An 18,446-nucleotide genomic window follows, 5' to 3' on the forward strand; every position below is an offset into this window, starting at 1 on the left:
TCGGAACAAGGTCGATGCTGCAGTCCCAGGGCCGGTGAGGGGGGAGGCGAGTGGCTGCCCGTGAGCAAAACATGTCCTGGAACTCCTGGTAGCACTCTGGGACTGGTACCCATGAGGGGGCTGTGGCTTCCTCTACCCGAGTGGTACCCACAGTGGCCTTGTGGTTTCTGGACGGCAGCTGTGTGAGGCAGTGTTCCTTGCAGTGAGGGCTCCACTCAAGGATGTCGCAGGGGTCCCAGGAACACCTCGAGGCGTGTTGTTGTAGCCACGGCCTCCCTAAGATCACGCTGACCGTGGAGCTCTCCAGCACTAAGAATTGGATCTCCTCTTGATGAAACAGTCCCACCTGCAGCGTGATGATCGGTGCGCAGTGCTTTACCCAACCCTGGCCCAGTGGACATCCCTGGATGGTTTGGACCTCTAGGTCCTGGGCGCTCCGCTCTTTGGGGAGCTGTAAGCGGTCGAGGTAGGCCTGGGAGATGAAGTTCCCTGCTGAGCCGGAGTCGACCAGAGCACATACGGAGACAGAGAGAGCGGGGTTATGAGGGTTATGGTGAGCTTTGATAGAGGCGATATGTCGGCAGGGAGCGTGACTGTACTTACCGCAGGACGTGGAGGACGAGTGGGGCATCTCGAGAGGGAATGGCCCTGTCTCCCACAATACCGGCATCCTCCAGCTGCACGGTGGCTATTCATCTCCCTACGGGACAACCTCTGCAAACCCAGCTGCATCGGTACCGGATCTGGGGAGGAGGCGAGATTCGAAGTGCCGGTCACGGGAGGTGGAGTGGGAGGACACGCCGCCAGACATTGCGAGAATCGAATGGACCTCTGGATGAACTCCTCCAGCCCCACAGAGTCATCGTGTACCGCCATCGCCTGTTGGATCTCCGGTGCCAGGCCTTGCTGATACACGCTGAGCAGTGCCGTCTCGTTCCAGCCAATGGAGGCAGCCAGAGTGCGGAAATGGAGGCTGTACTCTGTGATGCAGTCCCGCCCCTGACGTATCCTGAGTAGCTGGTCGGCCGCGGAGATGGTCCCGGAAGCGGCGCAGAACACCTCCCTGAAGTGCGCGGTGAATGCGGCGTAGGTGGTCGTTATGGGGCTGGCAGCCTCCCACAGCGACTGCGCCCATGCCAGCGCCTTTCCGGAAAGGAGGGAGATGATGAAAGCCACCTTCGCACGTTCGGTAGGAAACCGTGGTGTGTGCATTTCGATATACAGGCTGACCTGGAGCAGGAATCCGCGGCACTCCGCGGCTTCTCCAGCGAAGGTGGCTGGAAGCGCCATGGAACTGCCGGTGGATGCAGGCAGGTTCTGGTGGGCAGCGACTGACTGAAAAGCGGTTCGGAGGGCAGAGACGAGATCCCGAACCAGGTCGGAGGAGGTGCTGGGTTGCGGCTGCATCATATGATGACGCTGAACTCCTCCTTCTATATTTGAATATATCTTTCTCCTTTTTTTTTTTTTTTTTTTTTGTCCCTTTTGGGGGTCCTTTATTCTGTTATGCGGAAGCGGAGGCGGAAGCAGAAGAAGCAGTGAAAACAGTTTAATACAAACTAAAGGTGAAGCCAAAACAAATACCTGCGGAGCAAAGCAGGGATAATCCGGTGGTGCGCTCTGGAGGCGCGGCCCACTATGTCCTCAGAAGACGAGAGGCAGTCCGTAAAAGAAAGTACACGGGCGCGTAGAAGAATCGCGGCACGGTGCTGGAAACGGGAGAACGTAATCCACACAGTAACACTCCGAAAGCAGTACGAATAATAAAGGACGAGGAGAGTGTGTGACGGGAGTGTATATATAGGTGGAGTAATGAGTGTGTAAATGAGTGTCAGGTGTGTGTAGTCAGTATGCTGGCGAGGAGCTCCTAGTAGGCGGGGCGCGCACGGGAGACGTAGCAGAGTGCTCCCTGACAATATATGAGACTGGTTGTTCCAAATCCTGTATTTAAGCAAAACTAAAGTTTGTTTCCATATGAAAAAGATTGAACATTACATATCAGTTGCAGTTAATTTTTCAATAAATATTAAGTTTGTCCCATGACTTTATCTCAGTTTTATATTTTGGCCCACTGTGAATTTGAGTTTGACACCCCTGGTCTACACCATCAGGATATATCTATAAGCATGAGCCTCGTCAGACTGGTCGTGGAGGTGGAGTTGCCACTATCTTTAGTGATTTCCTTACTGTTACTCAGAGAACATAGTATAGATTTAGTTCTTTTGAAGTGCTTGTTCTTAATGCTGCACTCTTGCACATGCACACGAAAAAATCCATGATGTCTTTTGCTATAGCGACCGTGTATAGACCCCCAGGGCCCTACACTGATTTTCTTAGAGAGTTTGCAGATTTTCTCTCAGAACTATTGGTTAACTTTGATAAAGCATTAATTATAGGAGACTTTAACATTCACGTTGATGATACAAACGATGCTTTAGGACTCACATTCATGGACCTACTCAACTCATTTGGGCTTAAACAAAACATCACAAGAGCAACACATCGTCTTAATCACACACTAGATTTAATAATATCACACGGAATAGATGTCACTGATATAGATATCATACCTCAAAGTGATGACATCACAGACCATTACCTCATAATGTACACACTACCCATAGAACAGACTAACTGTGTCTCACCACGTTATCAACTCGGTAGAACTATTATTCTGACCAATAAATACAGATTCACAAATAACCTGCCTGATCTGTCTGGACTTCTTACTGTACCCTTAAACACAAACGATCTAGATGTAATGACTAAAAGCATAGATACTATATTCACTAGCACATTAGACACTGTTGCCCCAATCAGATTAAAGAAAGTTAGAGACAAAGCACCTGTACCGTGGTATAGTAGTCATACTCACACCCTCAAGAGAGAAACCCGTAACCTCAAGCGAAAGTGGAGAAAAACTAAATTAGAGGTTTTTAGAATTGCGTATAAGGACAGTATGTCCAGCTATAGACTAAAAGCTAAAAGCTGGTAGGGCTTAGCAAACTGATAGAAAAAACAGAACAATCCCAGGTTTTTATTTAGCACAGTCGCTAGATTAACAAAAAAAACAGAAATGTGAACACAATATTCCATCACAGTTCATTAGTGAGGATTTTATGAGATTCTTTACTGATAAAATTAAAAGCATCAGGAACAAAATACAGTAGGTGATGTTCAACATGTGAGAGCAGCTTGTTACTCAGTCTCAATCTCAGTCTCACTCTCAGAGTGTAAGTGCTACACTCACAACTACAGTGCTTTACAAGTACAGGACAGGAAGAGTTAGATAAGCATATTACTACAGCCAGTGTTGTAATGTAACGAAGTAAAAATACTTTGTTACCGTACTTAAGTAGAAATTTCACGTATCTGTACTTTACTTCGCTAATTAAATTTACGTCAACTTTCACTTTTACTCCACTACATTTCCTAGATAAAATATATACTTTTACTCTGTTATATTTCCACTAAGCATCTTCGTTACTTGTTACTACAAAATAAAATCATAAGAAATGTGTGCGACTGCAATAAGGGAGGTTTGGCGAATCACTGCTCCTAGATTGTATTACGCAGCTCCGCACGCTCTATTTCAGCGTAATGTTGCCAAAGGAGGAGGAAGCACAACTGAAACCGCCATGGAGGCACCTACTGGAGGACCTCCCGTTATCGTAGCCGACCACCCTGACGATAGTGTTGAATTCGGTGAACAGGGTGAAGTAGATAACGTTATACTGTACACCCATGGCCGTATTTACAAGAAATGTTTCTGTAAAGATTCTTCCTACCGGATGAAGTGCCTCTTATGCCTACCGAAAATCATTGAAATTTTACTTTTTACTTTTACTTCAAATACTTAAGTACATTAAATATCAGAATATTACTTTTGATACTTAAGTACAGTAAATATCAGATACTTTAAGACTTTTACTTGAGTAATATTCCAAAAGGCGACTTTCACTTCTACCAAAGTCTTTTTCTAGTACGATACTTGTACTTTTACTCAAGTATTGCTTTCTAGTACTTTATACAACACTGACTACAGCTAGACAGGCACGTTTAGCAGGCACCCTTTCCATTTACCTCAGCGCGTTAAACATGTCGCTCATTTGGGTGCAAGGTTTACTGTTTTATACATTTTGCATTGTGTTTCAAGAGTTCTAATTTAAGATTCACTCAAAAATATTGCCTTTTCTTCAGAAAATAATTAAATTTAATAATTGCAGTATATATGGTATAGATTGTTATATCACTAACTTTTAAAAGCTTTAAAAAGGTTTCTTGAAAACCATTTATCATCTAGTAATGTGCATTATAGTATTTCTTTGCCAGAAACAAATAAATCTTAATAACTAAGCGAGTATACATTATTTAGTTTTAAAGGTAGAAAAGAACACTGATATTGGATCGGTATTGGCCTAGAGACTTCCTCACGTAGATACACAGGAAGTGCATGGAGAACAGTGGTACACTTGGTGTGTATGTCATTAAATTCCTATACCAATAAAAATAAAACTACATAACTGAACTGTAAATTTTAAAAAGTCCAAACATATATACAAAAAAAATAACTTTAAAGCATCTTTAATGGAATCAAACAAAAACCAGAGACAAATTGTAGTGTTTGGGTTCATTAGAAACTTTCCTCTTCCAATACAAAATTCTACCAATAAAATGTATAACATGTATTTGAACAGTGCAACCCTTTACCTGTTCATCTTGGATTTTTAAGTTTTTAACCATTTAATAAACAATTTTTTCTCACTCTCCTATAACTGTATATCGATGGGCATCAAACGCAACAACACATTAGAAAAGTATCTTTTCGATTTTATTTAGTTTTTGTCCATAGAGTTAATATTAGTTTTATACTAGTAAAGATTGCTTTTGTTGTTTTTAAATGTCACATGTAACATTGGTGTACATTACAAGCTCATTTACGGAGGTTTGAGATTAAAAAAACTGCCAAAAGTCTTGAAAAATAATCTATTGCTTTTGTAACATGCACTTCACTTTGCATAGTGACAGCATTACCACATGGGTTGTTCATTATCATTGTTTAATTATTCTATATAAAGTTATATTATATAAAGTTTTGTTTAGATTAAATCGGTATAACTGTTTAGTATGGAAATTCACTATATAAAAAAGACATACAGACAATAGCTTGTAAAAAACACATTGAACACTTACCGTGTCACCAATAATCCTGATTAATTTAAAATGTTTATTTGATTTTTTTCAGTTTAAATATTTTATCATTAAATGTTGTATAATAGTTTGCTTGCAGCTCATTTTACCTCAATATTTCAAAAACTTTTGAAATTCTAATGTTGAAACAACAATTTCAATTCAATTCAATTCAATTTTATTCATAAAGCACATTTAAAATCTGCCTGAGCTAGCAAAAGTGCTGTAAATGGAGATAGAAGAAAAGGAAAAAAAACATAAATATAAAAGAACAAGTACAAGTTACCAACAACAAAAAAGCACAGGAAAAGAGGTGTGTTTTTAACATAGATTTAAATTCAGCAAAAGTAGAAGCAGTTCTGACTGGTGGTGGCAAGCTATTCCACAGCTTAGGGCCCGCTACTGCGAAAGCTCGATCTCCCCTGCGTTGCAGATGGGGTCATGGTACCAGTAAAAGATGGCCAATTTGGGATCTAAGTGATCTTGATGGATTGTACATAACAATCAAATCAGATTATTGAGAGCTTTGTAGACGAATAGCAGAATCTTGTATTCGATATGGTATCGGACTGGCAGCCAATGCAAAGAACGTAAGATTGGTGTAATATGGTCTTGTTTGCGGCTACCTGTGAGTAGACAGGCTGCCGCATTTTGAAGCATTTGCAGATGACAGATGGAAAAGAGAGGTAACCCAGAATACAAAGAATTACAGTAGTCAAGTAGGGTTGAGATAAAAGCATGGATAACTGTTTAAAAACGTTTCCTGCTTAAAAAGTTTTGACTTTAGATAACCTGTGAATGTGAAAGAAGCTGGTGCTACCTATAGTGTTGATTTCTTTGTCTAATTTAAGGCCATTATCTAGGTGAAATCCTAGATCATTAACATCAGAAGTAAGATTAGGAGTAAGAGTACCAAGGTTAATAGAAACTTCATCTGGGTGCTCTTTTGGCCCAAAGTGAATGATTTGGGTTTTGTCATCATTAAGTATCATAAAATTATTTGTAAGCCATAATTTGAGTTCTTGCAGGCAAGCCTCCAATCTCTTGTATACTGAGTTATCTTTGCGTTTAATAGGTACAGAAAGTTGTGTGTCCTCCGCATAGCAGTGATAGGACACCCCAAATTTGTGAATAATTGGTCCCAGAGGTAACAGATATAAGTACAATGAAATTATACTCTTACTGTAAGTGTCACATACTTAATAGTTTAAGTTAATCAAAAATAATTAGTTTAATAAAATCAAAAAGTGAAAAAAGTACTAGAAACTTAAATTACTTAAGTTAGTTGAATAGTTTTATAACATTAAGTTGACACTATTCAATCTATTTAATTATTTTGAGCATTTGGATTTACAGTACTGACTACTTGAAAAAGTCGAGCTTTCACCAAAGCAGAAATCATGGGACGTAGGATTATTTTCAATTCTAATTTTTTAGCTTCTGAAGTGGGAGAATTATTCAAAAGCTTCTGTTTTTGGAATAACAGATACAAGTCCTACACAGTGGCCAGTGAACGCTTCTGTTTTACATCAGGTCTAATGTAAAAATGTCTTAACAATTCTTTATTCTATCCTTTAGATGTATGAATTCCCTAGAAAGTCTTGAATGTTGATATTTTCTTCATCTTAGACTCGTGAGCCAAAGGAAACCAGTCCTTAAGTCATCCGGCATGCTTACTGCAGACAATAACCCTTAATTAAATCTTGCAAAACATGGGGATTTTTAAAATAAAAAAAAATTTCAAACAGCATTTTTAAAGAAAGTAAACGGGCATTTTGGAGACTGTTATTATTCATTATATTGTAATTTTATACTATTCTTGAAAAAAAAAATCTTTATACATATTGATAATTAAGATCCAACCTTCATGAATTTAGTTGAATTGAAATATTTTAAAATATATAATTTAAAATGTTTATTTGATTTTTTTCAGTTTAAATATTTTATCATTATATGTTGGAGAGTTTGCTTGCAGCTCATTTTACCTCAGTTTTCAAAAACTTTTGAAACTCCAATGTTGAAACAACAGAAATAAGTACAATGGAATTTTACTCTTAAGTGTCACATACTTAACAATTCTTTATTCACACACAAAACAAATAAAGAATAATAATATAATAATAAAAAAAACAAAAACACACAAATTCAAGGATTCCTGAGAATTATGCAAAGATTGAACATATCAGAAGTGTTTTGTTGTGCGCTGTAGTTTTCAATTATTCTATCCCTTGGATGTAAGAATTCCCTAGAACATCTTGAGCGTCTTGAATGTTGATATTTTCTTCGTGGGTGGTGCTGGTGGTGGGAGGTGCTGGGAAGGGGGTGGGGGTCTTGGGGTGGGGGTTATTGACCATTAGCAATGGAAAAATGACTATGTCCTTGCGGAAAGAGCTGCAAAAATGCAAGAGGACTAAAGATCCATCAGTCACGGATGAAATGTCTGGAGCAACGGCAAGCACCACAATGCACAGTCCTAGTGCCTGGAGAGTCAGAGGAGGAGCAGGGCCCGGAATCACCCCATAGAACCCAGAGCCTCCAAGTGGTGCAAACTGACCCTCCAGTCATGCAGCCCGAGAATAGGAGGATCAGTTGGCCTCAAGCATGTAAAACAGCCGAGTGGCAGATGTTCGATGACGATGTGGATAAGGTGCTGGAAGCAACAGCCAAAGGTGATGCGGAGAGGAGGCTCCAAACTATGACGGCCATCATAGTGAGATTGGCGGTGAGAGGTTTGGTGTGGAGGAGGGGAGAGGAGTAAGGAAACCATACACCAAAAACCAGAGGGCAGTCAAAATCCATAACATTCGAATAGAGCTGAAAACCCTAAAGAAGCAGTACAAGGCAGCTGGTAAAGAGGAGCATGGGCCTGTGGAGGCATTTGACCTGACTGAGCCACTCCTGAAAGAGGTACAGGAAGTGGTTAGGAAGGCAAGATCTAGGTCTGCACCAGGACGAAGTGGAACATCTTACAAGGTGTATAAATACTGCCCAAAGCTGCTACAGCGGCTGTGGAGGATCTTAAAGGTTAGCTGGAGGAAAGGAAAAACCTTAAATCAGTGGCAGTTTGCAGAAGGAGTTTGGATCCAAAAGAGGAAGACTCCAAGACCATCAGCCAATTCAGAATCATCTCGCTTCTAAGTGTTGAAGGTAAGACTTTCTTCAGCATAGTTGCAAAGCGTTTGGCAGAGTTCTTCCTCAAAAATGGATACATAGACACCTCTGTGCAGAAAGGTGGCATACCAGGTGTCCAAGGCTGCCTAGAGCACATGGGCATGGTTACACAGCTCCTCAGAGAAGCAAAGGAGAACAGGGGCAATCTGGTGGTGCTGTGGTTAGGTCTGGCCAATGCCTATGGCTCTATGCCCCACAAACTGGTATAGGAGGCTCTGGAGAGGCACCATGTTCCTGTCATAGTGAGAAACCTTATCCACGATTACTACAGTGATTTTAAGCTGAGAGTCTCATCTGGGTCAACAACATCAGAGTGGCATAGGTTAGAAGTGGCTATCGTCACAGGTTGTACCATCTCAGTGATCCTGTTCACTCTGGCAATGAATATGTTGGTGAAATCTGCTGAACCTGAGTGTAGAGGGTCCAAATCCAAAACTGAATTACGGCAACCACCAATCCGTGCCTTTATGGATGACCTCACAGTGACAGTGGAGTCAGTGCTTGGAGCCAGATGGATCCTTAAGGGGCTGGAGAGGCTGATTGAATGGGCCAGGATGTCATTCAAGCCTGCTAAATCCAGATCCTTAGTGCTGAAGAAGTTTAAGAAAGCTGAAGAAGTTTAAGAAAGTTTAAGGCATGGGTATACCAACATGGGATTCTACCAAGGATACTGTGGCCTCTGAGTTTCCGATTACCACCATCTCAGAACTGGAAAGGAGAGTCAGCCGCTTCCTAAGGAGATGGCTGGAACTCCCAAGGACCTTGAGTAGCATCGCCCTTTACGGAAACACCGGCAAGCTGCAGCTCCCTCGAAAATCCATCGAAGAGGAGTTCAAGGTCTTGTGCGTAAGGGAGGTGCTGCAGTACCGTGAGTCTAAGAACCCTAAAGTCTCCGGGGCAGGGGTAGTGGTCAAGACTGGCAGAGGCAGCAGTAGACCAGGCAGAGTCACAGCTGCACCATGGTGTTCTGGTGGGAGCAGTGGCCAGAGGAAAGGCTGGGCTAGGAACCTTTCAAGGGCCCCGGTTCGACAAGGCTCGGGGGAAGGAGCGGAGGCAGGTCCAGCAAAGCAGTGGGAATGGAACGTCAGGGTGCCTGGACTAAATGGGAACAAGCTGTGGAGAGGAAGCTCACCTGGGCTGACCTTTGGCGGGCAGAGCCACACCGCATAAAGTTCCTGGTGCAGGCAGTCTATGACGTCCTCCCCAGCCCATCCAACCTGTACACCTGGGGTCTGGTCGATACACCAGGATGTGTCTTGTGCCAGAGAAAGGGAACTCTTGAGCATATCTTGAGCTGCTGCCCAAGAGCTTTGAGGGAAGGCCGGTATCGCTGGAGTCATGACCAGGTGCTCAAAACAATTGCAGAGAGCATCCAGACTGCTATAAACAGCTGCTGGAAGTCAAAGCACCCCAAGCAAACCATCAGCTTCATCAGGGCTGGAGAGAAACCAGAAAGATCTGCCAGGGCAACATCAGGGCTTCTGAACACCGCACAGGATTGGCAGCTGAAAGTGGACTTGTGTAGACAACTTAAGTTCCACATGTCGTCAATACCACCTTGAGACCTGACGTATCTGAGGCAACAAATAACCTGGTCATGTTGGAGCTCACTGTGCCATGGGAGGATTGAATGGAGGAAGCTTTTGAGCGAAAGAGGGCAAAATATGAAGGCCTCGTCAACGACTGCCATAACCAAGGCTGGAAGGCAAGGTGCTTACCTGTGGAGGTGGGGTGCAGAGGCTTTGCAGGGCAGTCCCTCTACAGGGCCTACACTGCACTCTGCATCACGGGTGAGAGAAGAAGAAGGGCTATCTGCAATAGCACAGAGGCTCTGGATCAAAAGAGCATGGACAAATGCTGCTAGGGCACAAGCTGAGGCTTGATCAACCTCAGTTGGGTCACCTGAAGGAGGGTGTCTGATGTTTCGAAAGACCTGAAACACCCAATGAGATCAGGAACATCACTGATGATGTGCCCTAGCTTAGCATCAGTTGATGTATCATTACAACTGTGATAAAACAATCAATTGAAAACACAAATCTAAGAGCCCTGGAGGGCCAAGTTTGCTCAGGGGGGCGTGTGCTCGCATTTGCCCGTGTGCGTGTGTTTGCACAGGGAGCGTGGGTGTGTTTGCTCAGGGGGGTGTGTGTGCGTTTTTGCTCATGCGTGTTTGCTCAGGGGGGTGTGTGTGCCTTTTTTTCTCATGTGCATTTGCTCAGGGGGAGCGTGTGCACGTTTTTTGCTCATGCGCATTTGCTCAGGGGGGCGTGTGCGCTTGTGTGACGTTATAGATAGTAAGTAAGTAAGTAAGTAAGTAAAGTTTATTTATATAGCACCTTTCACAGATAGAATCATAAAGTGCTTTACAAAATATAACAATAAAACTTAAAAGTACAATAAAACAATCTTACAAAGTAAAAGAGAAATTTATAGAGATGATAAAACTACAATTATAAAACAATAAAAACACACTACAACAGAGATGAAACCATAAAAGTCGTGGGACAAGTCGTGGCCTAATGGTTAGAGAGTCTGACTCGTAATCCTAAGGTTGTGGGTTCGAGTCTCGGGCCGGCCACGACTGAGGTGCCCTTGAGCAAGGCACCGAACCCCCCAACTGCTCCCCGGGTGCCTCAGCATAAATGGCTGCTCCTGGTGTGTGTTCGTGTGTGCGTGTGCGTGTGTGTGCGTGTGCGTGTGCGTGTGCGTGTGCGTGTGTGTGTGTGTGTGTGTGTGCACTTTGGATGGGTTAAATTCAGAGAACGAATTCTGAGTATGGGTCACCGTACTTAGCCGTATGTCACGTCACGTCACTATAAAAGCCCAATCAGCTAAAAGCTTGTCTAAATAAGAGTGTCTTCAGCTGCTTTTTAAAGGAATCAGCAGAATCAGCCACACACAGAAACAGGGGCAATGCATTCCACAATCTGGGGGCCACAGACTGAAAAGAAAGATCCCCCCGAGTTTTAAAATGGGTTTTAGGGACCACAAGCAGATTTTGACCTGATGACCTCAATGCTCTCGAAGAGCCATACGGGGTCAACAGGTCAGTGATGTACCCAGGAGCATTCCCATGAAGGGCTCTATAAGTGAGGACCAAAATTTTAAAATCAATTCTATATTTGATGTAACCAGTGAAGAGAGTATAAAACTAGTGTGATGTGAGATCTTCTGCTGGTTCCAGTTAAAAGCCTCGCTGCTGAATTCTGAACAATCTGAAGACGATTTAAAACACGTTTGTTAAGACAGGTAAAAAGTGAATTACAATAGTCCAAACGTGAAGAGATAAAAGCATGTATAATCATCGTTAGATCTGCATTGGACAACATTTTCCTCATTTTAGAAACATTCCGTAAGTGATATAAAAACAGCTTTTAACCAACTGTCCTGAATGTTGACCTAAAGACATGGATTGATCAAATACAACACCAAGGTTCCTGAGGCTTGACTGAACAGAAGAGCCCAAAGAACCAAGATGTTGCCTGATCTGTGGAATTTTCTTATCTGGGGCAATGATCAAAGTTTCCGTCTTTTTCAGATTTAGTTGAAGGTAGTTACTGCCCAACCACTCCTTAATACAGGACAGACACTCTAACAAGCTAGACAGAAAGTGAAACTCAGACTCCCTGAAAGAACAGTATAACTGAATATTATCAGCATATAAGTGATAGGACACATGATTAAAACACTGAATTTTCTGAGCAAGAGGTGTCATATACAGTAAAAACAGCAAAGGACCTAATACTGATCCCTGTGGTACTCCACATGAGAGAGGCACAGTGTCAGACATGATCTGATTTATCACCACAGAAAAAGATCTATCAGTAAGATAAGAATAAAACCACTGAAGTACAGACCCAGATAAACCAATAACATTTTGCAAACAATTTAGCAAAATTTTATGGTCAACTGTATCAAATGCTGAGGTTAGATCCAGTAGAACCAACACTGTGTACTGGCCCACATCTGCTGCCATCAAAATGTCACTTGACACTTTAAGAAGTGCTGTCTCAGTTGAGTGCACTTTGCGGAAACCTGATTGAAACTTATCCAAGATTTGATGGTAATGCAGATAAGTGGAAAGTTGATTAGCTACCACTTTTTCTAAAATTTTGGAAATATACGGCAATTTAGATATGGGCCGGTAGTGTATAGGGTCAGCAGGATCCGGGTTTGGCTTTTTTAAAGTAGGGTTCACTACAGCTTGTTTAAAAAAGGAGGGAACCGTGCCAGTAGAAAGAGACAAGTTTATCATATTTACCAGACAGGGAGCAAGCGTATCAGTAGCATTTAACAGAAGAGTCGTTGGGACAATGTCAGCAGGGCTAGAAGAAGGTTTCATCTTTTTTAATAAAACCTTAATGTCCTGTAGACTGACAGGGGAAAAACAGTTCCAAGAGTGGAGAGGAGAACCTCTATTATAGTTGTGCGAGGAAGGAGAAATACTGTCCCTAAAGTCCTGCACTTTACTGACAAAGAAATGTAAAAATCTGTTACAGTCAGCTGATGAGTATACAGATACTTGTGGAGCTGGGGGCAAAACAATAAAAAAAAGATAGCCCCCCCCTTGGTGAACGATCAGTTTGAGAGATGCTCCTAACACAGCGGGATGTCAAAATTATAATTTGATAAACACCCAGTCTGAGGGGAGGGGGTAACCCTATCAAACCCCCCCGGATCAAACATTAGTTTTAAGTACTTGTCTCCTATCTCATTTGGAACAAATACATGGCCTTGTTTTACAACACTGTTTCATCTGAATTTCATAAATCAAAAAAAAAAAAAAAATGTATCTACTATCTATTCAATCACACACATGGCCTTGTTTACAACACTGTTTCATCTGAGGGTCATTAAACCCCCTTTTTAAAAAAAATAATTATCTACTATCTATTCAATCAAACACATGGCCTTGTTTTACAACACTGTTTCATCTGAGGGTCATAAAACGCCTTTTTAAAAAATAATTATCTACTATCTAGTCAATCAAACATATGGCCTTGTTTTAATTACTTGTCACCTATCTACTTGAAGCAGACACAATGGTGCTAACCAATATGAAAGAGGGGGTGGTGGGAGGGAAAGGGGGCTCTTTAACTACTTGGAGTCAACACAAATAATTCCTATCGGTAAGTAATATATCAATACAATCATTAACTTTATTATTATGAACTTTTAACCTAAACCTAACATCATAAAATCATGACATACATCTGTCAGATCAAAGGTATGACTTTTGACCGATTCCTATCAGTAAACATTATACAATTACAGTCATAAACTTTTATTACAGTCATAAACCTTTAATTTATGATTTTATAGTTTTAGCGTTTATGGTTTTATGGTTTTATTGTGGGCAATAAAACTGTCAAAAAATAGAGTTGTGAAACCCGCCCTTTATATCTCTCTAACCTGGATTGCACTTGTGCTAGATGAGCCTGTCACTGCCAAGTACTACCAAACCATTCTAGATAACCATGTGCACCAAGTAGTTGAAGCATGGTAAATTGAAGGAGGTGGCTTGTATAAGCATGGTAAAGCACCAATACACACAAGAAGAGTGGTTTGATGAGTGACCTTGGTCTGCCCACTCAGCAGATCTGAATATTACTGAGCCACTGGTGGAGCAAATCATGAAGCCACTGGTGGAGCAAATCATGCTTCAACAGCATTACCTAGTGATCTGGCCGCTGTTCTGCAAGAGGCAAGGCTCAAAATCCCCCTGGCCACTGTGTAGGACTTGTATCTGTAGTTCCAAAATGAGTCGATGCTGTATTTGCCACAGAAGAAGGCTAGACACCTTAGTAATAAATTATTGTGGTCTAAAACTGTGTTTCAGTTCCATTGTCCAACCCCTGTAATTAGTTTCCACATTTAGGTGTCCAATGTGTACATTGAGTGGCAGGGGAACATCTTTGAACACAGATGTGCCTTCCTGCACTTAACATAATTGTAAAATAATTACAAATATATAAATAAATATTGTCGCAGTGTGTTCTTTACGCACTTGGGGCAGAGTTTAGCAGTTTCTCAGGCATGCTGTTAAGTTTTTTAAGTTCCATTAAAACAATAAACTTTTTATATGTCATTATTATGGTTACTAATTCATAGCACATTACAATGACAAAATAATTACTTTTAAGCATTAAATGTCCTAGAAGAGCTTAGAGGGAAATGCACATGATAACTGGATGATTTATACTAGTAAGAATTACCTTGCAGATATCTACAATTAAAATGATTTCGCTATATATAATACGTGATTAATCTTTCTTTCCACTTTTATTGCCAAGTGGAAATTATAGAGAAGAATATTTAATGTATAAAATTTGTATAACTAAATTTAAACTTCACACATCTTTCATTCGAATTCTGACTCAGCAAAAATCGTATTATGGCTTGTAGTACTACAGTCAAAAGTTACAAGTATCGAATAATTTTGTACCGGATGTGAGCAAGTCTGTTAAGATTCCGCAAGGACTACCGCCCTCCTCTTCGGGGCCTTTCACATTCTTCACACAGCACTCAAGGAGAAGTGAGAGATGGAGGAAGTGGAGACAACGAGTGTGACTACTTTTGACTACTTCAACCAAACACTGTCTACTGCTCCACATTACATTCAAAGCAGGCGGCTTCGTAGCACATGGTTCATCATAAAGTCCGAGGTCCAGGCTCGCGTAGTGCACTGACAAGGGAATAGTCGGTATATTGGGACGCGGCCGCAATACATAACGGTTCACCTCCGTTCAGACTGATATGCCTGAAAAACTTTGTGACTTTTTACAAAGTACTGATTGGTTAAGTCTTTCAGTTGTTCAGTTTGTGTTCAGAGGCACAATTTTTAAAGTATATTTTGAGCAAAATGCCTGTAAGCCATTGTCTCCTGACACGTCAGGATTCTCGCTCTCAGTTTCGTCTCGTCTTTAAGACTGTCAGGACCTCGTCAGTTCATTTTACTTCATTTTAGACGACCATATTTGGTCTCGTAGCTTTAAAATACGTGCTTTTTCAGAGTTACGTACTTTATGGGATGGCATCGGCGGTGTTTGAGGGAACCTCCCTGGTCAACATGTTCGTAAAAGACTGCTGGGTTAACGGCATACGCAAGCTGATTATAAGCCCAATGGCCGAGGAAGAGGAGTTCTTCGACATACGGACTGAGTGGTCAGATAGAAACGTCTTGTACCTCCACCGAAGTTATGCGGATTTGGGACGACTTTTTAAAAGACTTCTGGACTGTTTCCCGGAAGACAGACGAGACCTGTCCAAATCACCTTTAATAAAAGGTCGGTATAATCTTTATGTGCGCTTAATAAACAACGACCGACCAAAAAAAAAAAAAAAACCCCCCAGCATATTCTAATGTAAATGACAGCCGACCCCGACAAAATTATAGCAGTGCGCTGATATCAAATTAATAGAGTTCACTATCACAATATATTTTATGATATTAATGACAATAAGAACCGTGACGTTTTATAGTTTCCATATTTATATAAAACATCATTGACTTTGTTCAACAAACTATTCTTGAAAAAAATGTGATGTAATTATATTACAGCATTTAATGTTACATTGATGAATATGGAGGTTTACGAGTAACTTGTTGCGCGTTTAAAATGTATACGTTTGAACAATACGTTTTTACCTCGTGCATACAGTTCACACTGTCTTGCTAGTGAGTAACCAGTGGTGTAGTCTAGTTTTTTTGTAGTGAGTATTTTTCCCCCCTCCCAGCCTCATACGCACCCATCCTAGAGCGACACCCCATAGGCACCACCACACTCACTAATGCATAAAATAGGCATCTACATGTAATTTAGAGCATTATTAAAGACTGCTTATGTGTTATCAACATTCCAATTTATTATAAGCAACAAAAGACAGTCAGCTGATAAAACCTGTGCTCCAGGTCCCATATTCATATAACATTTAAGGCTAAATGTAGCTCTTAAAGGTATAGTTCACCCAAAAATAAAAATTGTTTTTCCTCAACCTCCATTTGTTCCAAAACTGTATGAGTTTCTTTCTTCTGTTTAACACAAAAGATGATGTTTTGAAAAATAACACAATTTTCATTTTTGGGCGAACTATAGGCTACCTTTAAGAGCTACATTTTGCCTTAAATGTTATATGAATATGGGACCTGGAGCACAGGTTTTATGAGCTGTCAATTTTCAATGTACATTTAAGAGTGAACAATAAACATTTGTTCAGTTCTATCACCAACACTCTTTCATTGCAGAATATTATGAACTGAATGAACTGGTAGTTTACAAAGCTTTCCAAATACATTTGTACTCGGGCTGTGGGTGAAATGTCACCCGAAGCTGCTGTAGCTTTAGGTGCAGGCTTCCGAAAACACTCAAAGAATGTAGTTGAGTCTGCTTTCGTTTCATATCTTCTTTTACATTAGTTAGTTAATTTCAAATTTGTGCCAAAAAACACAGCCAAGCAACTCATTTTCCTCCTTGGTAGGTGACGTCAGATCAGGTCACAGGCCACGGAAGCCCCAATGGTCCAAAAATGTTAGTGATTTGCAATCGCAACCACAGTCTGTGTTCGCAACACAGACGGGGTGAATTTATGAATGAAAGTTCTGTCACAAAACGATATTGTTACGTATCCTCATGCTTTTTAAGTGGGTATACGGAAATCCTTGACCTTTCCTAGTGGGTATACGGCGTATACCTGCATATCACGTAGACTACACCACTGTGAGTAACTATCCAATTTTTCCTGAGGGTGAAGCTATAAAATCAATTATGGGTAAAACGTCAGTGTTAAGATCAATAATGTTTGTTTGCTTTGAATGTGACTATGTGAAATATGTTCGTGGCTGCGCTTTTAACCATCGAAACGACTTTTGTGGCATAAAGACGTGTGCTATATACTGAGAGCCAAAGTTAACTTCTGTGGACTGCTTCTGTGGGTGATTGTACAGAAAAATGCATTCAATCTCTTCATTAAATTACCTCCATAAGGCTGCACCTATAAAACACACTACCAATTACTTACACTGACACATTGCATTGGAATCATCATATTTATATGAATAATGGAATATTCATAATATTAATAATAATATATGAAATATTTTTGTAGACACTGGGGAAAATGTTTCAGAGAAGACCTTTAATATGGAGAACTTGAAATTATTGATACAACAGTGCTGAAAAAAATTCTTTTATTATCAATTCAAATCATATGCATAGGCCTATTAACATTCTGATTAAATGTTCAGTTTTGTGCAGGAACACAAAATATGGGAGAAATGTGGTGAACTGAAGGATTGATTATTTTTTCTTATTTCAATTATTTGATCTTATTTTGATCATGATTCCTAACTTTAATACTTAAAAAATATATACTGTAACATTAAAATGATAAAGAACATTTTCATGAACCTTTTTTATCAATCTGAACAGGTTGTTGAACAATGAAATTGCTGTTAAACTGTTTTAAGCTATTTTTCCTCAGGTATGTATTATGTGTTAGTGTTGAAATCCTGAATTTTATGAAAACTCTTTCTTTTCAAGCCAGGCACCTGATGCCTGTGGCTTAGGCCCCACAGTTGCCGAGTTGGTGCGTTTGCTTTCTATCGAGCAAGTGGACAACCTAATATTGTCTGTCTCTGACTCTGAGAAGCTCAATGTCAGCAACAAACTGCAGTTCACATCTGATGGTCGAGTTTCTCATGGACCGAGGTTTAGTTTAGTTTAGTTTAGTTTATTAATTTATAAAGCACATTTAAAAACAACAGCCATTACAGCCAAAGTGCTGTACATCAAGTAAAAACAAACAAGAACAGTGCAAAAGTAAAAACACAATCCAAAACAAACCAAAAGAAAACACAAAATTCTACACCTTCTAACAGAGTTAAAACATACAGAGTAAAAGTGGGTTTTTAAAGCAGATTTAAACAATGAGACAGTGATAGCAGATCTTAAATGAAGAGGGAGATTGTTCCACAACTTTGGAGCTGCCGTAGCAAAAGCCCGATCGGCCTTAGTTTTAAAATGTGAACGAGGTACCGAGAGAATTAATTGATTAGAGGACTGAAGAGATCTAGGGGTAGGGTACGG

At 40.7% G+C, this 18,446-nt stretch overlaps 1 protein-coding gene and 1 pseudogene across 1 annotated transcript in view; both read left to right on the plus strand.

The window, feature by feature from the left end:
* Positions 1–7,621: 7,621 nt before the first annotated feature.
* On the plus strand, positions 7,622–10,369 carry LOC113659808 (annotated as a pseudogene).
* Positions 10,370–14,858: 4,489 nt separating this feature from the next.
* The window catches only part of pxdc1b (PX domain containing 1b), a 39,932-nt gene continuing 36,344 nt past the window's right edge, over positions 14,859–18,446 (plus strand). The window contains exon 1 of the mRNA XM_027173178.2: positions 14,859–15,647. Coding sequence (XP_027028979.1) covers positions 15,392–15,647 — 256 coding nt within the window. The 5' untranslated portion in view covers positions 14,859–15,391. The remainder of the gene's footprint in view (positions 15,648–18,446) is intronic.

The sequence above is a fragment of the Tachysurus fulvidraco genome, chromosome 25 (assembly GCF_022655615.1).
Source record: "Tachysurus fulvidraco isolate hzauxx_2018 chromosome 25, HZAU_PFXX_2.0, whole genome shotgun sequence".
Taxonomy (NCBI): Eukaryota; Metazoa; Chordata; class Actinopteri; order Siluriformes; family Bagridae; genus Tachysurus; species Tachysurus fulvidraco.